This window comes from Pongo pygmaeus, chromosome 20 (genome assembly GCF_028885625.2).
Source record: "Pongo pygmaeus isolate AG05252 chromosome 20, NHGRI_mPonPyg2-v2.0_pri, whole genome shotgun sequence".
Lineage (NCBI taxonomy): Eukaryota > Metazoa > Chordata > Mammalia > Primates > Hominidae > Pongo > Pongo pygmaeus.
In genome coordinates, this window is record NC_072393.2 from 34,832,653 (window position 1) to 34,855,071 (window position 22,419).

Here is a 22,419-nt window from a genome sequence, read left to right on the forward strand (position 1 = left end):
AAATTTTGTAGCATTGTTATTAATTTCTTCCTTTAATGTTTGATAACATTCACCAGTGAGACCATCTGGCATGGAGCTCTTTGTTGTTGTTGTTGTATGGCTTTTCCATACAAAATAAACTTCTTTAATAGTTACAATGCTTTTCAAGGTATCTCTTTTTTCTTAAGAAAGTCTTAATGGTTTGTATTTTTCAAGGAATTGGTTCATTTCATCTAAGTTGTCAAATTCATGGACATAGATTTATTCATACTATTTCTTTATTTTTTTAATGTCTGTAGGGTCTGTAGTAATATTCCCTCTCATTCCTGATATTAGTAATTTGTGTTTTCCCTCTTTTTTCTTCATCAGTCCAACTAGAAGTATATCAATTTTATTAATCTTTTCAAAAATCATGATTTGGGATTTCTTTGTTGTTTTTTAGTTTTCCTATTTTATTTATGTCTACTCCAATTTTTATTATTTCCTTTCTTCTAAATACTTTGGGCTTAATTTTTTCTTTTTTATCCCATTTTTTTAAGGTGGAAACTCAGATAATTGATTTGATGCCTTTTTTCCATTCATTGTGGAAGCATTTACCTTCACCTCCTGGAGAATGGTATAATCATGGGGACATTTGCTCCCAAGACAGAAGTTTGCTCTCTTTGTCCATTTTCTCAGAATAAAAGACCTCCCTGCTTCAGTCTTCCAAGGATTGTAAGCAAGGAGGTTTTATGGGGAGTTTATGAAGATGCTGCTAGAGTTTGTCCTAAGAAACAGGAATAAAATGCATCATGAAAAAGATGGTGATTTTTATGTCTCAAGAAAACATCCCTAAGATGTGAAGAGAAGACGTATCAAAGCTCTCCCATCACCTCAGCTGGAGAGGAGACAGTGAGGGTTGGGGAGACAGAAAGCAAAATGGGGAGGCACAAAGCGGGGTATCTAGAGGCTTAAAAGCTGCCCAGAGATTGGAGTCTTGAGTGGTAGGAGAAGGGCACCACTGGTGTCTGTGTCTTAGTCAAGGTCTTCCTAGAAGCAGACACCAAGACAGGATCAGATATGCAGATGGACTTGGGGACATCAGTGAAGGATAAAGAAGAGATAGTCAGAAAAGATGGAGAGACCCTTCAGATCAGGCCAGTGGGGAATCCCTGAGTCAAGGTAACCCAAGGTCCCACATCTCACAAAGATGGACCAGTCTCAGCACCCATCATGCTCAGACATTGACTGGCAGCAGCCTGGAGGAAGTTGGGCACTGGTACTAACACTGTGGTAGGTCCCCAAAGAGAGCATGTGGGGCTATCAGTCAACCACACTCCCACAGCAGAAGGGTGAGCCATGCATTTTCATGGCTACCACCACAGTATGGGGACAGGGGACAGTGTGGGGATGAAAAGCCTAATAATGCATGCTCTCCTTTGTCCTGAGCTGCTCACTCCAACCCCAACTCCAGGGGCACTCTGGAAAAGGCACCTGGGCCCCTGCTTCGGGAAAAAGAGGAAACATCATGAGAGGGCACCTCCTGCAGGAACTGCAAATGCAAGGCAAACTTGTCAGCCTCCAGAGGCCTCAGGGAGGGCAGCCAAGGGGGGTGACAGCAGGGAGCCGGGGGCTGTGCGGAAGCAGGATGGGCACGTCCTCTAAGAGCACTCAAGCTCAGATTTTTGGGGAGGGAGGCTTTTATCCTATTGTATTTTATTGACGTATAATATACATATAATAAAGTGCACGAATCTTATGTGTATAGTTTGATAAATTTTCTTTTTTTTGAGATGGAGTCTTACTCTGTCACCCAGGCTGGAGTACAATGGCATGGTCTCAGCTCACTGCAACCTCTGCCTCCCGGGTTCAAGTGGTTCTCCCACCTCAGCCTCCTGAGTAGCCGGGACTACAGGCATGTGCCACCACACCCCGCTAATTTTTGTATTTTTAGTAGAGACGGGTTTCACTATGTTGGCCAGGCTGGTCTCGAACTCCTGACCTCGTGATCCACCCGCCTCGGCCTCCCAAAGTGCTGGGATTACAAGCGTAAGCCACCGCGCCCGGCCTTAGTTTGATAATTTTTTTACACACATTGTCAGCATTCATCATTTTAGCAATTCTGGTGAATGTCAGGTTTAGATTTATTTATTTATTTATTTATTTATTTATTTATTTTTGAGACAGTGTTTTGCTCTTGTTGCCCAAGCTGGAGTGCAATGGTGTGATCTCGGCTCACTGCAACCTCCGCCTCCTGGGTTCAAGTGATTCTCCTGTCTCAGCCTCCCAAGTAGCTGGGATTCCAGGTGCACGCCACCACACCCAGCTATTTTTTTGTATTTTGAATAGAAACAGGGTTTCACCATTGTAGCCAGGCTGGTCTTGAACTCCTGACCTCAGGTGATCCACCCACCTCGGCCTCCCAAAGTGCTGGGATTACAGACGTGAGCCACCTTGCCCGGCCCAAGTTTAGGTTTTTAAAATCCAGCATGCTAGCCAAGCAAAACGGAATTGTGGGACCTGCAGGCAGCCAATGTGAAAACCTCACACCTAGGAGTTTTTCATTGCCTGTACAGGTGCCCACAGCACACACACATCTGGAAGTCAGGCCTCTCCTCCACTTCTCTGAACACTCAGGTGCAGTCCCTCCAGAGGGCAGGGCTCATTGCCCTTGCAGTGGATCCCATCTCTCCAGCCCATGTCTATCCAGTTTCAATATTCCCAAATTATCAATCACACAAGGTGATGGTGTGTATTAGGTTATTGTTATCATCATCATCATCACCACCACTGTTGGGATGCACAAATGCAAAAGGTACAAAATTCGAAAGACAGAACACGATGTATGAGTTATCCGTTGCTGCCTAACAAATTACCTCAAAATGTAGTGTCTTGAAGCCTGGGCAACATAGCAAGACACTGTCTCTACAAAAAATAAAACCAGCCAGGTGTGGGGGCATGCACCTGTCATCCCAGCTACTCAGGAGGCTGAGGTGGGAGGATCACTTGAGCCCAAGACTTTGAGGCTGCAGGTGAGCCATGAATGCACCACTACATTCCATCCTGGGTGACAAAGCAAAACCCTGTCTTTAAAAAAAAAAAAACTAGTTTGTGGCTTGAAAAATACATACTTATACGGTATCACAGGGCTTCCACAGGGCAGGAGCCAGGGAATGGCCCAGCTGGATGGCTCTGCCTCTAGGTCTCCCATGAGGTTGCAGCTAAGATGCTGGTCTAAGCCACGATCACCTCAAAGCTTTCTGGGGCTGAACAGTCTTCCAAGAGTCTTCCTCACCCCCAGCAAGGGGTTGGTCACTGTTGGCTGGAGGCCTCAGTGTCTCCCATGGGCCTCTCTGGAGGGCTGCACGGACCTCTTCATGACTCAGCAGCCAGCTTCCCCTGGAGTGAGTGATCCTAGGAAGCAAGGCAGAGGCCACGATGTTCTTTATGACCTAGACCTGGAAGCCATGCTCTGTCATTTCCACAGTCTCCTGTTGGTTATAGAGGTAAATCCTATTCCATGTGGAAGAGAACTATACCAGGGCGTGAATACCACAAGGGTGCCAGGCATGGTGGCTCACACATGCAATCTCAGCACTTTGGGAGGCCGAGGCGGGCAGATAGCTTGAGCCCAAGAGTTCCAGACCAGCCTGGACAACATGGTGAAACTCTGAATCTACTAAAAATACAAAAATTAGCCAGGTGTGGTGATGTGCACCTGTAATCCCAGCTACTTGGGGGGCTGAGGTGGGAGGATTGCTTGGGCCCAGGAGGTAGAGGTTGCAGTGAGCCATGATCGTGCCACTGCACTCCAACCAAGGCAACAGAGCAAGGCTCAGTCTCAAAAACAAAAAAACCACACACACACACGCATAACAAAACAACAGCAACAACAAAACAAACAAACAAACAAACAAAAATACCACAAGGGTATACAGTAAATGGGAATCTCCCTCCCACCCATTTTCCCTTCCAGAGGCAAACCCATGACCAGTTTATTGTGAATTCTGCCAGCAATACACACACACACACACACGCACACACACACACTCACACACTCACACTATACGTCCACTTGTATACCTTACTTTTTTTTACTCAGTATATCCTAGAAATCCTTGCATTTCAGAACATAAAGACCTGCCTTATTTCCTGAAACTGTGGGAAGCCATTCCATTGTATGAACGAATCATAATTTCTTTGGCCAGCCCTTGTCAGTGGATGTTTGGGCTGCTCCCTGCATTTCCCTATTGTAAGCAATGCCACAATAAATGAGTGAGTGTTTATATCCTTTTGCACAAGGACAGGAGTATTTAAGGATAAATTCTGGAAGTGGACCAGCTGGACAAAAAAGAGCCTGTGCTTTTTTTTTTTTCTTTTTGACAGAGTCTCACTCTGTCACCCAGGGTGGAGTGCAGTGGCACGATCTTGGCTCACCGCACCCTCCATCTCCTGAGTTCAAGCAATTCTTCTGCCTCGGCCTCCCAAGTAGCTGGGACTACAGGCACCCGCCACCATGCCCACCTCATTTTTTTTTTCTTTTTAAGACGTAGTCTTGCTCTGTTGCCCAGGCTGGAGTGCAGTGGTGCGATCTCGGCTCACTGCAACCTCCGCCTCCTGAGGTCAAGCAATTCTCCTGCCTTAGCCTCCCAAGCAACTGGAATTACAGGCATGCACCACCACGCCTGGCTAATTTTTGTATTCTTAGTAGAGACAGGGTTTCACCATGTTGGCCAGGCTGGTCTCGAACTCTTGACCTCATGATCTCCCTGCCTCGGTCTCCCAAAGTGCTGGGATTACGGCATGAGCCACCACACCTGGCCCTTGCCCAGCTAATTTTTGTATTTTTAGTAGAGACGGGGTTTCGCATGTTGGCCAGGCTGGTCTCGAACTCCTGACCTCAGGTGACCCACCTGCCTCAGCCTTCTGAAGTGCTGGAATTACAGGTGTGAGCCACTGTGTCCGGCCAAGCCTGTGCATTTTAAAATGTGATCAGTGTTGCCACATTGCCCCCCATGAAGTTTGGTTGTAAAAATTTATGCTCTCACCAGCAAGAAAATGGATTTATGAAGGCTTGGGTGGTAATGGCCAAAATGTAGGGCATTCCCTGGGCAGCTCAGTAAGTAATTAAAAATGGTATATCACCTGTCCGGGTGCAGTGGCTCATGTCTGTAATCCCAGCACTTTGGGAGCCCAAGGCAGGAGGATCACTTGAGGCCAGGAGTTTGAGACCAGCCTAGGCAACATAGCAAGACCTGTATCTCAACAAAAAATTTAAAAATTAGCTGGAGTAGTGGCGTGCACCTGAAGTCCCAACGACTCAAGAGGCTGAGGCAGGAGGATTACTTGAGCCCAGGAGTTCAAGACTGCAGTGAGCTATGATTGCACCACTATAAGCCAGCCTGAGCAACGGAGTGAGTCCCTGTCTCAATAAAATAAATTTTAAAAAGAATAAACAGTAACATGGAATATCACCCATCCCTGTCCTTTGAAGCCTTTCCCAGCCCCATTCCACAACCAGAGAGCCTCCCTGGCCCTCTCTCACGCCGTGTGCTGGACTTTTTCTCTCTCTGGCTTGCTTGTTCCTGGCCCCTGGAATTTCTGTTCTTGCCTTAAATGCAGCAATTGAGGAGGTATTTGCCAGCCAGGCCCCAAAGGCTGACACTGAAATGCCAAATGGTTCTCCAAGATATGTCATCCAACCAAGACAGCTTCTCCTGCACAGACCCCTGCTCTCTACTCGGGGTGGGCAGCCTTCTCTCCTCATGGATAAATATGACGTGTTCGTGGGTTTGCCCCAATGGACTGTGAGCTCCCCAAGGGTAGCGGCAGCGCCACATTCATCCCTGGATCCACTACCTGGGGAGTGGCACAAAGAGGGATCCAGTAATTGCTGAATGAATGAATGAATGACCCAGACAGAACTTTGTCAAACCAGTGCTGTCAAAAGCCTCTTGGATGTACTCCATTGACACTAGGTGGGTCTAATACACTCAGGTTATATTGGCATGCAACATTTATTTCACACCTCGAAGGCATTTTTCAAAAAGCATTGCTTCTGTTTTATTTATTTATTTTTAGAGACAAGGTCTTGCTCTGTTGCCCAGGCTGGAATGCAGTGGTGTGACCTTGGCTCACTGCAGCCTCAAACTCCCAGGCTCAAGCCATCCTCCCTCCTCAGCCTCCTGAGTAGCTGGGACTACAAACACGCACCACCATGCCCAGCCAATTTTTGGTATTTTTGTAGAGACGGGGTTTCACCATGTTGCCCAAGCTGGTCTCGAACCCCTGGGCTGAAGTGATCCACCCACCTCAACCTCCCATAGTGCTGGGATTCCAGGTGTGAGCCACCATGCCCTGCCTGCTTCTGTTTTCTTTTATTTCTTCTTTCCTCCTTTGGCCTGGTTGGAGCCTCAAGGGGAAAATCCATGCTGGGAAACAAACACAATAATGCCCGTAAACATGAAGTGGATGTGCAGACAGCTGGAATGATAAATGCAGGGCATACACACACACACACACACACACACACACACAGAGAGAGAGAGAGAGAGAGAAAGAAGAATAAACAGGCAGACGGGCAGGGCGAGTGGGTGCGGGGGCGTCAGTGTCGTCTCATGGTTCCGTAGAGTCGAGATTATCTCAGCTTCAAATCCAAGGCCACTTCAGCAAGCCCGCCCTCAAGATTTTCTTTTGAAGTCACAGTTTGCTAAACATCTCTGGGTTTCCTCCTTTAAAACTAATCTTCTTAACCATTTCAGTAAAAATCTTTTCAAAATGCCCCACATTTTATGGCTTTGAGACTCAGTGTCTTTAGTATGTTACGGTATCTGTAAAGAAAGCAGCATTTAGGCCGGGTGCAGTGGCTCACACCTGTAGTCCCAGCACTTTGGGAGACTGAGACAGGAGGATTACTTGAACCCAGGTGTTTGAGACCAGCCTGGCCAACATAGTGAGACCTGGTCTCTAAAAAAGATTTTTAAAATTAGCTAGGTGTGATGGTGTGTGCCTTTAGTTCCAGCACTTTAGGAGGTAAAGCTGGGAGGATCACAAGGTCAGGTGTTCAAGATGAGCCTGAGCAACATAGAGAGACCCCCCCCCCGCCTCTCTCCCCTACATCTCTACCCAAAATTTAAAAAGTTAGCTGGGCGAAGTCGCATGGGCCCATAGTCCCAGTTACTCAGGAGGCTGAGGCAAGAGGATCGCTTGAGCTCAGGAGGTAGAAGCTGCAGTGAGCCATGATTGTGCCACTGCACTCCAGCCTGAGTGACAAGTAAGACCTCATCTCTAATAAATAAATAAATTGAAATGAAATAAAAATAATTTTTTAAAAAGAACACAGCATGTAGTAGTTTGGGAATCAGACAAATTTAGGGTCAGTTTCAGGATCTGCCCAATCTAAACAGTAGGACCTCTGTTTCCTTTGTTTTTCTTTAATTTGTTATCCCAATTTTTTGTTTTGAAAACTTTCAAATCAATGGAACAGTTATAAGAAAAGTTCAACGAATAGCCAGAGATCAGGGATTGGTAAACTTCAGCCCACATCCTGGTTTTGTATGAGCTAAGAATGGTTTTTAACTTTTTTAAATGGTTGGAAAAAAATTTTAAAAGAATTTTTCATAACACATGAAAATTACATGAAATTCAAATATCAGGGTCCATGACGTTAACCCTCTTGTTTAAGTATTGTTTGTGGCTGCTTTTGCTTTGCAACGGTGAAGTTCAATAGTTGCCGTAGAGATCCTGGCTCTCAAAGCCCAAAGTACTTAACATTTGGCCCTTTACAGAAAAAGATTGGAGACTCCTGACCCCAATTTACCAATTGCTAATATTCTGCCTCCTTTGTTTTCTCTCTCTCTTGCTGGAATGTTTGTGTTCATCCTATTTCAGTGCCTATTTCAGTGCCTATTTCAGTTTCTTAAACTGAAAGCTGGGAATGACAGCTTTAGTGTGGGAAGAGGTAAGATAACATAAAATGTTTAGCACACAGTGCTTGGCATGTAGACAGAACTTAATAAACGATCCAAAAAAAATTCCTGGCTTTGAGCACAGAGGTGGTTGCCAGAATCCCTAACTTGAAAATCCCGAGCCCCACTGCTTTTCTGAAACCCGGGTTCCCGCAGTCTGGAAGCCAGCTTTTCCTCCGAAAGGGCTTCTTTCCTGAGAAGTAGCAAACGCCTCGGAGAAACTTCATTCTTTCCACAGCTTTGTGGCTTGGCTGACTCAACTTCTGCCTGCCCCTGAGTCACGAGTTTTTCCTCTCTTATTTGGAGGAGCGAGGCCCTCCACCCTCCACCCAGCTGTCCCCACGCACAGCCAGCCCCGCTGGGAAGTGGATGGACAGCTGGGAGACCAGTGTGTGCTGCCTCCAGGGCGTTTCTTGGAGCGCCATTCAGATCCATAGCTGGAAGGAAGGACAGAAGAGGAGACTGAGGTCCAAGTGGGCCCTGGACCACCAGCAGGACAAGGCTAGGAGGGGTCTCCTGATTGCAGGACCAACACATCCTCCCTCTAGTTTCCCAGTCATGAAAAGGCTTCCTTCTCCCGAGCCCTCCTCTGTACGGACAAGGTGTTAGATGCCAGGACACCGTTATAAAGAGACAGCCCTGCCTTCCCAGGGGACTGGCTCCCTTCCAAGTCTCACGGCCACCTCCACCCCAGCCAGGGCCTACCCTCCATGAGAAGCAACCCCTTGCTGGGGAGGTGGCGGAGCTGGCACTGAGCAGTCATGGATCTCAGCCGTGAAGGCTCAGCTTGAAGTCCCCCTCCACCCGCTGGTGACAAGCAGTGTGTACACTGGAGATGGTGTTTCTCAGCATCCCAATGGCCCCACTGACCCTCCTGATTATTACTCAGCCTGTGAGATCTCAGACCTTGTGTTTTCTGCTCTCTGTGGTATAGAGGCCTGGCTGCCCCTTCAGGACTTGTAAACCCAAACGTATATTCATCTGGAGGTGCGAAAGTGGGTAAAGTGCCCCAAGGGGGAAACCAGAGGGAGTGTGGGGACCATAGTGGAGGAGAGAACACAGGGCCCCTCTAAAGAGGACTCGCATTCTCAAACCTTCTGATTTAAGAGCAGCTGAAGATTCTGATTTTTATGTGAACTCTCCGCATATGAAATGTTCACAGCAATGCATTTTAAAAATGTTTAAACACTTTGAAAGCAAACGGACATTATTCGGGTCTTGTGGGGTTCAGCGTTACTTACCAGGCGGTGACTTCTGTCGAATGCTCATAAAAGCTGTCCTTGCTGATGAGGGCAATGGCAGTGGGTGGGCGCCATGAGGTGGTAGTGGGAAGGGGGCTCCCCAAGGCCACAGCTGGTGGCCCTCTCACTTGCCTGTCCCCTCTCCCTCCCCCTCCCTCACCCCCTTTCCCTTCCCTTCTCAGCTGGGAGAGACCCCTCTCCAGCACTGGGCCCACCTCACAGCCTCGCTCATAGCCCTCTGCCAAGAGAGCAGGCACCTCTTCTAGCTCCAGCCCCACGGCCCCACAGCCCATCAACCCTCCTCCCGCTGCTCCCGTCTCACCTGGTCCTGGCCCAGCAGGCCTGCCCCGGCCTGAGCCACCCCTCTCAGGGTGCCCAGGCAGCGTTCTATTTGGTAAGACAACCTGCATCTATGTGACAGGTAGGGACTGCGTTCCTCCTATGCGCTGCCCATTCTCAGCACTCGGGATGCAGGGGTGAACGAGAAGAAAGTCCTGTCTGAACACGAGAAGAAATTACCGTCTGGCCCGTGGGGCTCACAGCCTGGGTGGGAAGCAAGCCACCAGCATGACTTGTTTATGAGCATTCCACAGAAGCCACAGCCTGGTAGGCAGCCCTGAATCCCACCAGTGGCCTCAGGAGAGGACTCTGGGTTGGGAGATGCTTTGCAAAATTACAAACACGGGTGACTGTGGAGGGAGATGGGGTCGAGACAGGGAACCACTTTGAGTGGCCAGGGCAGCCTCCCTGAGGAGGTGACAGTTTGAGGCCTGATGGAGGTAGAAGCAAAGGCCTGGGGCTTTAAGGAACAGGAAGAAGCCCATTTGAGAGGACCTGTGGGGACGAGGCCAGGGAGGGCCAGGAAGGCCTCCAGGCACTGAGGCCTGGGAATTTCCTTCTGAGCCGCACAGGGGTCTCTCAGGTGCGGTTGAGCCAGGGGTGACATAACTTACCGCTAGTGTTGGACCTGGGTGACGGGCACCAGGGTCTCCTGGACTATTCTCTTTCCTTCAGTTTGAAATTTTCCACTATAAAAAGCTTAAAATAGGACAGGCGCGGTGGCTCACTACTGAAATCCCAGCACTTTAGGAGGTCAAGGCGAGAGGATCGCTTGAGCTCAGGGGTTCGAGACCAGCCTGGGCAGGCTGGGTTCAAGACCAGCCCGAGACCTCCGTCTGTACAAAAATACAAAAACTAGCTGGTCCTGGTGGGCTAATTCTTCTGGGGTCAGGATGATTTCTGTGCAGGCGTCAGTGAGCCGTGACCGCGCCATTGCACTCCAGCCTGGGCGACAGAGGGAGACCCCGTCTCAAAAAAAAAAAAGGTTATAAAGTGCTGCTGCATTTTCATATTACGATTATTGACCGCTGAGGGTGACTGTGCTGTGAGGCCCGCCGGAGGCACCAGAAGGCACAAGCCTCCCACTGCCCCTTTCCCCGCCAAGCCCCGCAGGTCTCGCAGTCGCGGGCGCCCCCACCCCCACCCCTGCCCAAGGCCAGGGTCGCAGTCCCAGCGGGTGACAGCAGTCGCGCTCCGCGTGGGGCAGCGGCGAGCGGAAAGGGAAGCCGGGCGGGGCCAGGGGGGTCAAACACGGGCGCCAGTCCCGCCCAGCCCCGGACCTGCAGCGCGCACGAGCTCGGGCGCCCTCCGATAGCCGCGCCCAAGCCCCGCCCCTCCCACTTCCCGGGCTCCGATTGGCCGAGCCACCGCGGGGGCGTGTCCGGCGGAGCTGGCGGGGACCTGGGCGGAGCGGGAGGGGACCCTGGCGGCTGCGGTGCAGACTCGGGGGTTGGGCGCGGGGCCGGCGCAGGAGGTGAGTCCCCTACCGTCCCCCGGCCGGGCTGCGGGTCGCGGGGCAGACGCATGAGGCGAGTCTCCCATCACCAACCCCCGGACAAGCGAGCTCCCTCGGGCCGCGCGGTCTTGGCGGCTCCTGGGCGGGCGGGGCGCAGTGCCGCGGACTCCAGCCCAAGAAGAGGCCGGGGAAGGGCGCTCCTGGGCGGCTTGCGGGGTGAACCTGCAGGGAGCCTGGGGAGAGCGAGGGAGAGCGGTCAGGGGTCAGAGGGTCCGAGGCGGAATCCCCGGGGAAACGCGCAGGTGTAAGCTGGTGGGGGTGAGGGGGTCGCGGGCCACCCGGGACTGCAGGGGTCTCAGCGCACCCGGTCGCTGGTGGTGTTTGCGGGATCCTGGCCTCGTGTGGCCGTCGGGACCTCTCTTCTCGGTCCCAGTCTGCAGTCTGGAGGCCTGGATGGGACCACTGTCCCCCTGGGCAGGGGCGCGTCGGGGGGCGCTGGGGTTCCAGTTCCTCTGGAGCAGTTAAGTTTGTGAATCTTAGTGGGAGCTGCCAAGGGAAACAGGGTCGGGCACTGCTCCCATCTCAGAGAGGAAACTATTGAGCAGGCCCGCAGAGAGAGGCGGCCTGGAATCTCCCTCCTTTCTCGTTTCCCCAACACCTGGCGGGCCGTGTAGGGCAGAGGTGTGGTCAGCCCCTTTGCAGGTGGGAAAGCGGAGGTTCCGAGCCACCCTGAAACTTGGTCTCTGCAGCCCAAGGGGAGCACTCCTTTGGAATTTGAACACCTCTGGTATCTCCCGGCCAGAGAGGGTCAGAGGCCAAGGAGGTGGGGAGGTAGTCCCCTAATGCCCTGGGATCGTCCCTCTGCACAGCGTCGTTCCCACTGGACTGTGTGAGCCGAGATGACTCTGACTTCGGCCTGCGTCCCTGCACACGTCAGCCCTCCGGGCTGCCAAGACACAGGCCAGGCGGCCCTGGGCGAGCTAGGGGACCTGCCCAACCCAGCCCACCCCGAGGAAGGAAGGGGGATTGGCCAGTGTGGCCTGGAGGGTGGGACAGCCCAGCCAAGCTGACGGACCTGCTCGGGATGGGGTGGGCATCAGGCATTTGGAGCGCAGGCAACACCCGCTGGACTCTGACTTCTGGAATTCTGATTTGGTCTCTGGTTGAGTGCAGCTTTCCACAGCTCATGGTTATTTTGGAGCCGAGCTTCCTGATCACTCAGCAAGGACCTTGGGCAGTGACTTTGATGTGGTGGAAGTGCCTTCCCCAAGGGGGCTTTTGTGAGGATTAAGTGAAATAATGCACGTAATATGCTTAACTTTGTGCCTGGTGAGCTCTAAGTGCTCAGTCGGCGGCACTTCCAGTTTTGTTTTGCTTTGTTTTTTATTACTGGTCTCTTCCCGGAGGAGGGCCTTCCAGGAATCACAGGGGTGGACAGAGCCCAGGGGCCGCCCCTGTGGAGGGAGAGGAGGCTTGGCGCCTGATGCTGCCGTCTCAATGCACATGGAGAAAACCTCACATCCTCACGCTGGCCTGGGAGCCTGCAGGATGGCCCCTGCCGGCACTGCAACCTCATCTGTCCTCCTTGCCCCATCGCTCCTTCCTCCGCAGCCTGACTTCACCCATTCCACCTTGAGCTGCTCCCCAGGTCCTGAGCTCTGCCCCTAGATCTTTGCACAGCTGACTTCAGGCTGGAGTGAGTTCACTTCCTCCCAAGGCCTTCCTCTACCTCCACCGTCCTCCCAGCCCCTGCCCTGCTGGGCGCACCAGTCTTTTTCTTCACAGTGTTTAGCACTGGCTCTCAGAAAAGACCCTGTGAATGTACTTCTAGTCTCACTGGAAAGAAGTGTGCATTCCTGACGGGCCTGGTCTCCAGCTCCCGGCTGTAACCTCGCAGTGTCTGGCACACAGTGGGACTCATAAATATTTGGAAAATGAAATCAGGCAGCCATGGAAGCAGGGTGGGTCTGCGTGCGGCCCAGGTCCCTGCAGGGAAGGAGGAGCCCCAATCTGGAAGTCAAGGGAAAGTCCAAAGGGCTGAGCTACCCCCAGAACTCTGATTCCCTTGGTGACCCTGGCCCCGCACGCCCCTGAGCAGGTTCTCCACGTGTAACCCGAGGCAGAGCAGTTACAGCCCCCACCCCATCCCGTGCTGCTGCTCAGCTCCTACTTTCCAGGGCTACCATATTGGGGCCCCACACATCTCTCATTTATCCAAAATGCTGTGACCCGAGTAGGGGAGAGGACAGGATGACTCCCGTCAGGACAGTACCTTGTGTAGCCTGTTCAGCGCGCCCTGCAGTGTGTGCATTATACATTTTACAACCTGCCGTGCTGTAGATCAGGGGTTGGCTAACCTTTCCGGTCAAGAGCTGGTAGCAAATAGTTTAGGTTTTGCCAGCCATTCAGCCTCTGTCCCACATGGCTGTGTTTGAATAAAACTGGATTTAGAAAAGCTGGCAGTGGCCCAGATTTGGTGTAGCTCTCCAGCCCCTGCTGTTGATCACGTATCACACCTGGGCTGCCACATACAGAACCTGGCTTCACAGCTTCTGCAGCCACGCGGTGGCTCTCAGGATGTGGCTCCCAAGCCGCAGTGCTCACGTGAGCACCTCCAGCCCCTGTGCAGGCAGCAGGATTGCTGAGCCTGAGAGCCCCCACCCCTCTGAACCCTCAAAGAAAGATGCAGGTCTGTTCGTTGCCTGGTCTCCCAGGCTTACTGAGCCTGCGCCACAGTCACCCCTCTACCAGCAGCCCTGGGGCCACACTGGGGCCAATACAGGCACTCAGGGCCCAGAGGCTGCCAGGAAGCTCTGTCACCAACATCTTCCCAAGGCAGGCCGGCCCCAAATGAGTAAGGACAGGGCTCAGCTTTTTCCTCCCCCGTGCTAAGCAAGGGAGGTTCACTTCCCTGGTGAGAACAATTAAAAAAAAAAAAAAAGGATTCCCAGCTGGGCTCAGTGGCTCATACCTGCGATCCCAGCACTTTGGGAGTCTGAGGAGGGAGGATTGCTTGAGGCCAGGAGTTCAAGACCTATCTAAGCAACATAGTGAACCCTCGCCTCTAAAACAAATTTAAAAATTAGCCAGGCATGCTGGTGCATGCCTGTGGTCCCAGCTACTCAGGAGGCTGAGGCGGGAGGCTTTCTTGAGCCCTGGAGTTCGAGGCTGCAGTTAGCCCTGATTGTGCCACTGTGCTTCAGCCTGGGCAACAAAGCAAGACAATGTCTCAGAAAAAAAAAAGAAAGAAAGAAAGAAAAAAGCATTCCCCGTCTAACTCAGGGCTGCTGTATTTGCCAAGAAAAACCTACAGGCCAAGTCAAACCAGGGTGTAAAGTTGTGGTCATGTAGAGAAGGTGCGCATGCAGGGGCAGCTCCCAGGAGGATGTTGTCTGCCCCGCCCCTCGCCCAACCTGGGACCCTCTGCAGGTTCACAAAACGGGGCATGTCTGCCCCAGTCAGTGTGTGGGGTCAGCTCTCAGCCCAGCCCCTTTCATCGCCACCAGATGCCCTTCCTAGCCCTTCCTGGTCCACATTTTACCATCAGCAGCTGGACACTAGCCCTAAGAGCCTGGAGAGGGTCTGTGAGTCACGGATGGGGGCAGAGCAGCAAGGGGGTCCCATGTGGAGTGTCCTGCACCCCCTCCAAGGGCTGCAGAGACAGTGTCATGGAATCTGCCCTCTGCTGGCCGGGTCCAGGGTGGATTGGGCACCCCTGCCTGCGGCTCTCTTCTGCCTGATGCTGCTCCTTCCCTTCCTCCATGCCGTCCACTTGGCTGGCCCAGTCTCCAGAGCTCAACAAGCCCCCAGGGTTGCGGGAGGGCTACCTGCTCTCTGGGCACAAAGCCCACCTGCCTCAGCTACTGAATATGGAGGCTTTGGTCTGCAGTCTCAGGATTGGGTTTTCATCCCGTTTCACCAGCGGCCTGACTTCTCAGCACACAGGTGGGCTGGGGGCACACGTGGCCTTGCTTCTTCGGGGCTCCTGACATCCCCTGCAGGTGCCCAGGCCTGGATGCCATGTGGTCACCCTATCAGGCCCAGCCAGGCATCCCATCATGAGACATGCTCAGCGGCCCCCAGCCCATGGAGCCCAGGACTCAATCCAGACACTGGCCTGTAATTCTTTTCTTTTTGAAGACCTTAAATTAGAAGAAGCAACACGTGTTCCCATTTCTTGAAACTGGCAGACATTCGGATTTCATCATGTTTGCTGTTGCCTTTTTAAAAAAAATTTTTTTTTTAAATGAAACCTTATAGAGGAAAGTGGAATCCAATCTGAGCCCTCCATTCCTGGTCACATCTACGTCCTCTCCCCAGGCTACTTACTCCTGACTTTCTCCTTCCTATCTTTTATTTTTACCATTCTAACTATTTTCAAGTGTACAATTCAGTAGTGTTAAGTATATTCCCATTGTTGTGCAACAGATCTCCAAAACTTTTTTTTTTTTTTTTTTTTTTTCTGAGATGGAACTCACTGTGATGCCCAGGCTGGAGTGCAGTGGTGCGATCTCGTCCTAGGTTCAAGTGATTCTCCTGCCTCAGCCTCCTCAGTAGCTGGGACTATAGGTACGCGCCACCATCCCTGGCTAATTTTTGTATTTTTAGTAGAGACAGGGTTTCACCATATTGGCCAGGCTGGTCTCAAACTCCTGACCTCAAGTGATCCGCCTGCCTTGGCCTCCCAAAATGCTGGGATTACAGGCATGAGCCACCACACCTGGCCTCTAAAACGTTTTAATCATTTAAAACTGAAACTCCATACCCAGACAACCTCCCCATTCCCCTTCCGGCAGCCCCTGGCAACCACCATTCTATTTTCTGTCTCTATGAATTTGATCAGTTTGTATATCTCATATAAGTTATTATAGTATTTGTCCTTTTGTGATGGGCCTGCTTTACTTAGCATGATGTCCTCAGGGCTCATTCGTGTTGTAGTGTGAGTCAGAATTACCTTCCTTTTTGAGGCTGAATAGTATTCCATGGTACGTATGTTCCACATTTTGTTCATCCGTTCTCCCATTGATAGACGTTTGAGTTGCTTCCACCTCTTGGCTATTGTGAATGATGCTGATATGAACATGGGAAAGCAGATATTTATTTTAGTTCCTGCTTTCAGTCTGGATATATATCCAGAAGTGGCATTGCTGGATCATATGGTAGTTCTGTTTTTAACCTTTTTTTTTTTTTTTTTGAGAAGGAGTCTCACTCACTCTGTCGCCCAGGCTGGAGCACAGTGGCGCGATCTCGGCTCACTGCAAGCTTCGCCTTCCGGGTTCATGCCATTCTCCTGCCTCAGCCTCCCGAGTAGCTGGGACTACAGGCACCCGCCACCACACCAGGCTAATTTTTTGTATTTTAAGAGACAGAGTTTCACCGTGTTGGCCAGGATGGTCTAGATCTCCTGACCTCGTGATCCCCCCTCCTCGGCCTCCCAAAGTGCTGGGATTACGGGCGTGAGTATTTTTAACTTTTTAAGGAACTTCCATACTGTTTTCCTTAGGGGCTGCACCAGTTCATATTCTCATCAGCAGTGCACAGGTTCCAGTTTCTCCACACCCTCACCAACACTTATTATTTATTTTTTGTTTTGTTTTTTTCCCCTCTTTTTTTTTTTTTTTTTTTTTTTGAGATGGAATCTCACTCTGTCACACAGGCTGGAGTGCGATGGCACCATCTTGGCTCACTGCAACCTCTGCCTCCTGGGTTCAAGCGATTCTTCTGCCTCAGCCTCCCGAGTAGCTGGAATTACAGGTGTGAGACACTGTGCCTGGCCTTCCTCCTACCTATTTTTATTCATAGATACAGTTCTTGAACACTTTCAGAATGTTATGTAATTCCTGCATAAGTGGTGTCACTTTACATACAACATTCTACAGGTTGTGTTTTTCCACTCTGTGTTTGTTGTTTGCCGTCAGACCACATTGATCTGTATCTCTCATTGCGTGAGTAGCCCCGGGTTTTTATCCTTTTCCCTGCTGGTAGGCATTTTGGTTGTCTCTGCTGGGCAGTCATTGCTCTTTGTGGAATGCAGTTCTGGTTTTGTCAGATTGTCCATCAGCCAGGTACTCGGTGATCAGTCATGGCGGGACAGGTCAGGTCTGTCACTGGTAATCCCCTAGGTTTGCAGTGTACAGCCAAGATCAGCAAGCTAAAAATAGCAGTTCTTACGTAAGGCAGTGTGGGCAGCCCTTCTCAGGACACTTGTGATCTGCAAGGGCAAGTGGAACGGGACTCGAGGGCCCAGCATCTTCTGTTGTGCAATGCATCTACCCTCACACTGGGGCCCCACTCTGGCTTTCTACTGGTGGCCAGGCTCAGAACTGCTGCTCAGTGACCCAGAAACACTATGGGTGTGATCAGCTCAGCCCCAGGTGTTCCATGTGTACCGGAATGCATGTGTGCACCTGGTGGTGGTGGGGGCCACCTCTCACCTCTTCCTCTGCAGAGGTAAGAGCTGAGTCATGCATGGTGGGCCTTGGGACCTGCTTGGAACCGTGCCAAGCTACTTATGAAGCATCTAGTATGTGCTTGGCATGGCTCCAAGAATTGTGGACACAATGAACAAGAAGAGGCTCCTGTTCTCATGGAGCTAAGAACTGAGCGGGGAAGCAGAAAACACACAAGCAATGAGTAGACGAGCAAACAGCAGGTCCTGTTAAATCCCACAAAGGAAAACGATTGAATCCCAGAGAAGTGGCCAGCAGACCCTTTCTACAAAGGGCCAGGTGGTGAATATTTTAGGTTTTGTCACCATGTAGTCCCTGTGACCAACACTCAACTCTCCCATTGCAGTGTGGAAGCCACCAGAGACAATAATAAATGAACGAATGTGGCTGTGTCCCAATAACTCTTTAACAAAAGCAGGCTGAGGGCCGGATTTGACTCTCAGACCATGGATTACCAATGCCTGTCCTGGGTGTGGGAAGAGGCTGCCTGAGCTGGGATTGTCAGGGAGAACCCTTTCGAAAAGGAACTGAGAACCCGTTGCAGGAAGGAGCCGACCCTGGGACAGCCTGTCTCAGGTCACAATGGCACCTTGCCACCGATATGGTGTCAGAGTTATGTGCTGAGAAATGGGCAGGCTAGATTTGAGAGGTAAAGATGATGAGATTTACTCATGGCTTGAATGTTAGAGGTACAGGAAGGGGGAGATTCAAAGATGTGTCCTAGGTCTGGGGTTTGAACTGCTGGGTGAATGGTGGTGTCACTGAAGGAGACGAAGAGGCGCAGGTCTGTGGAGGTTTGATGTTGGATGTGTTGAGTTTGAGGAGCTTATTAGACAAGCAGGTGAACATCTATGCTGAGAGCCCTCCTAGAGCTTGGAGAGGCCAAGACTGGAGGCTTGGAATGGGGAATCTATGGCATTTATGGGGTCTTCAAGGTCGTGAGTATGGTGGGCTGGTGTGTGTGTGGACCAAGAAGGGGGCGCCCGGCATGAGCTCTGAGTTAGTGCTTAGTGCTTGGGGCACCAACAGAGGGGCCTGTGTGGCCTCACACTCCACTCGGGAGGGCAGCATAGTGCGAGCTCCAGGGCCCCTGCCTCCTAGCATCGCCTCAGTTCCCCTCCTGTAAAGTGGGGATTCTGCCTTCTGGGGTTGGGTGAGGTCTAAATGAGATAGTCACGCTTGGCTGAGAGGAAACACTCGCCGCCTGTGCTTGTGATGGTGGTGGTGACTGCTGCACTCACTGGGTGGGTGCATGGGTTGCAGGGCCTGTGACAGCTTGGTTTGGTGGATGGCAGAGTCAGGGATGGGTTGGGGGTGGAGAAACCTAGGTCTCCTGGCACGGACCGTTCTGATGTCCTGTTGAGGCCTGTTCCGCCCTGTTTTTCAAGGCTCCCCAGCAGGGCTGAACCTCTGCCCTCTGCTGCCCACAGTGGTAGCCGGCTCAGTAGCACTTTTTCTTTTTTTAAGAGATAGACTCTACTCAGTCACCTAGCTAGAGTGTAGTGGCGTGATCATAGCTCACTGTAGCCTCAAACTCCTGGGCTCAAGCCTCCTCCTGCCTCAGCCTTCCAAAGCGCTGGAACCACAGGCGTGAACCGCTGCACCTGGCCTAAGTAGGACACTTTATGGCTGCCTTCCCATCCCTGTCTGGCCTCCACATCCCCTTTACTGGGGAATCCCCCTTCCCTCCCCGTAGTTCCCTGTACTCCCATCTAAGGGTCAGCTTCTGGGGTGGTGCCCCAGGGCAGGCCTGCAGGGTACTGTGGGCAGTCAGTGGGCTGCCTGGCATGGTGGGTTAGTGAGTTGGGGGTGGGCAGCGTGGTTCTGACACCCCCATGCCTGAGCCTGGACATACTCCTTGTCTGTCTTCTCCTACAGCCGGCAGCTGGAGACGATGGTGGACCACTTGGCCAACACGGAGATCAACAGCCAGCGCATCGCGGCGGTGGAAAGCTGCTTCGGGGCCTCGGGGCAGCCGCTGGCTCTGCCAGGCCGAGTGCTGCTGGGCGAGGGCGTGCTGACCAAGGAGTGCCGCAAGAAGGCCAAGCCGCGCATCTTCTTCCTCTTCAACGACATCCTGGTGTATGGCAGCATCGTGCTCAACAAGCGCAAGTACCGCAGCCAGCACATCATCCCCCTGGAGGAGGTCACACTGGAGCTGTTGCCGGAGACGCTGCAGGCCAAGAACCGCTGGATGATCAAGACAGCCAAGAAGTCCTTCGTGGTGTCGGCCGCCTCCGCCACGGAGCGCCAGGAATGGATTAGCCACATCGAGGAGTGCGTGCGGCGGCAACTGCGGGCCACGGGCCGCCCGCCCAGCACGGAGCACGCGGCACCCTGGATCCCGGACAAGGCCACGGACATCTGCATGCGCTGCACGCAGACGCGCTTCTCTGCCCTCACGAGGCGCCACCACTGCCGCAAGTGCGGCTTCGTGGTCTGTGCTGAGTGCTCGCGCCAGCGCTTCCTGCTCCCGCGCTTGTCCCCCAAGCCCGTGCGAGTCTGCAGCCTGTGCTACCGCGAACTGGCCGCCCAGCAGCAGCAGGAGGAGGCGGAGGAGCAGGGCGCGGGGTCCCCAGGGCAGCCAGCCCACCTGGCCCGGCCCATCTGCGGAGCGTCCAGTGGAGACGACGATGACTCCGACGAGGACAAGGAAGGCAGCAGGGACGGCGACTGGCCCAGCCGCGTGGAGTTCTACGCCTCGGGCGTGGCCTGGTCTGCCTTCCACAGCTGACCCCCGGCCTGCAGAACATCTGTCCCCAAGCCAGCTCCACTGCCCAGGCCCCCAAGAGGGCAGCTCCAGAAGCTGCCCAGGGCTCCGGGACCCCATCCCATGGTGGCAGGCGCAGCGGTGGGGAGTGGCTCTCTCTGGACTCCTAGTGCCTTTTTGCTGGACACTGTGTCCTTATGGCTTCACCTGTGTCCTTATGGGTTCACCGCAGGTAATGCCTTTCCCTTCAGGAAGCCCCAGAACACCCAGACCTCTTGGGAACAAACGCCACCTTACACTCTGCAGGCTGCAGCGGCAGCTCCAGATGGCCTCCTGAGCTGGACGACCCCAGGTCTCCAGACATCTAGAGACCAGAGCAGGTTTCGGAACATAGAGGGAAGACAGGAGGGGAGTGTAGCCACAGAACCCACCTGCACCCCGACAGGCACCTGAAGAGCCTGAGTCCCAGGAGGCCTCCTGGAAGCCCAGGCCTAGAAGCCCAGGCCTACCCACCCACCACGCTGGTACCCACAGCCTGGCCAGCCAAGCCCTGCCAATCAGACATGTGGGCTCCCCGAAGCCCAGCCAGAGACTGCCGTGCTGTGGGTGCCACCAGGCCTACGGACTGCAGCCTGAGCTCCCCGAGGCCTGGGGCAGCCGGGTGAGGACTCTGTCCTGTGTCACCTCTCTCCAGGTGTCCAGCTGTCTCATGCCTTTTTGTCCTGTCCTCAGCTCTCCCTGTGGTCAGTGAAACCAGTGTTTTCTGTCAGGACTCAGTTGCAAGAACAGAAACCCTGCCCCCACTTAATAATAAAAAAGAAAGTTTATTGATGGGTGGTTGCAAAACCCAGGAGTGTCCTTGCTTCAGACATGGCTCTGTCCCATGGTTGAAAATGTGCTAGGTGGCAAAAATCTACCACTGTCCCCCACACTGGGTGTTCTTGTGTATGCTGGCTGCCTGAAGGAGACAGACGTTCATGCTGTGCCTTGGCCGGACCCCCGCAGGACACAGGTCTGTCTGGGTGCCGTGACCGTGGCCCGATGCCTGCTGCCCTATTCACTTTGGTGTGGGGGATCTCAGTGGATGGAATTGAGGAAACAAATAGCCATTTGTATGGCTCTGCCGGGCCTCCCAGGCTGAGAGCTTCCCCGTGCAGTCCTGCCTGGCCCTGGGGCTGGTGCTATGGAGAGGGAAACTGGGCCCCAGGTACACCAGCCTTTCTCAGAGTGAGTGTGCATTGGGCCTGGGACTCGAGGTCGGCCTCCCAACACCTGGCCCCATGCTGGCCACGGAGCTGGAGGTCCTTTAACAGTGTCCCACGAGTGCTTCTGCACTAGTCTTTCCCAGCGCCTCAGCCTTGGCTGGACTGGGGCATGGACTGGGGTTGCTGTCAGCTAGAAGTGGTGACCGTGGGGCTGGGAGTCCCTTGCCCATGCAGTACAGCATCAGAAACCCCACCGACAGGGCCTTTCCCTGGCCTAGCACCATCCTCCTGGGGCCAGTTCTCAGAGGGTCACATGCAGACAGAACCCTGGAGGGTGCAGTTCGAGTGCAGATTCTGATTCGGCAGGTCGAAGCCCAGCTCCCAGGGTCTGCTGCCACCACCACCCACGGACCACCCTTGAGGTGACAAGGCCTGCTGGTGGCCTGTGGGCACCCTGTGAGGGAAGCGGAAGGGGTCAGTATTTTTTTTTTTTTTTTTTTTTGAGACAGAGTTTCACTCTGTTGCCCAGGCTGGAGTGCAGTAACGCGATCTTGGCTCACTGCAACCTTCGCCTCCCGAGTTCAAGCAATTCTCCTGCCTCACCCAAGTAGCTGGGATTACAGGCGCCCACAACCACGCCTGGCTAATTTTTGTATTTTTAGTAGAGATGAGTTTTCACCATGTTGGCCAGGCTGGTCTCGAACTCCTGACCTCAGGTGATCCGCCCGCCTCGGCCTCCCAAAGTGCTGGGATTATAGGCGTGAGCCACCACACTGGCCAAGGGGTCAGTATTAAAGTGCCTTCGACCTGCCATGCTTGGCAGAATGACCAGTGTGGGAGGCCCAGTGGCCTTCCAGGAAGGACCTATTTGTTTACAGTCCCTTTCTCTCCTTTGGCCTCCCTGAACCACACAAACTGGTTCAGGCTGGTTCTGCCTGGGCAGAGGACACACGGTGAGACAGGTCACGGAGCTGGGGGTGACTTCCTGGACAGATCTAGTGCCCTCTCCAAAACCCAGGCCGGGCAGCCCTGTCCCTGCACCCTGGGACTGAATCCAGGGCAGGGTGTGTTGGCTGCCACCGCTGGCCTCTTCT

General features: G+C 52.9%; 1 protein-coding gene and 1 long non-coding RNA gene across 5 annotated transcripts; one reads left to right on the forward strand and one right to left on the reverse strand.

Annotated features, from left to right (window-relative positions):
- Nucleotides 1-5,996: 5,996 nt before the first annotated feature.
- On the reverse strand, nucleotides 5,997-10,818 carry LOC134738882 (uncharacterized). The gene is made up of 3 exons (XR_010125099.1): nucleotides 10,120-10,818; nucleotides 9,489-9,664; nucleotides 5,997-8,362 (listed from the first exon to the last, which is right to left on the reverse strand). It is a non-coding gene; the product is annotated as an uncharacterized LOC134738882 (long non-coding RNA).
- A 70-nt stretch (nucleotides 10,819-10,888) lies between these two features.
- On the forward strand, nucleotides 10,889-20,966 carry PLEKHF1 (pleckstrin homology and FYVE domain containing 1). 4 transcript variants are annotated; one of them, XM_054465799.2, is made up of 2 exons: nucleotides 10,889-10,979; nucleotides 19,289-20,966. In XM_054465799.2, the coding sequence occupies exon 2, from the start codon at nucleotides 19,305-19,307 to the stop codon at nucleotides 20,142-20,144; it is 840 nt and encodes a 279-aa protein (XP_054321774.1). In that variant the 5' UTR covers nucleotides 10,889-10,979; nucleotides 19,289-19,304; the 3' UTR covers nucleotides 20,145-20,966. The 4 variants fall into 4 exon arrangements, with proteins under 4 accessions (XP_054321774.1, XP_063513273.1, XP_063513274.1 ...); XM_063657203.1 differs by lacking the exon at nucleotides 10,889-10,979 and adding an exon at nucleotides 15,160-15,530; XM_063657204.1 differs by lacking the exon at nucleotides 10,889-10,979 and adding an exon at nucleotides 16,167-16,417.
- Nucleotides 20,967-22,419: the final 1,453 nt, after the last annotated feature.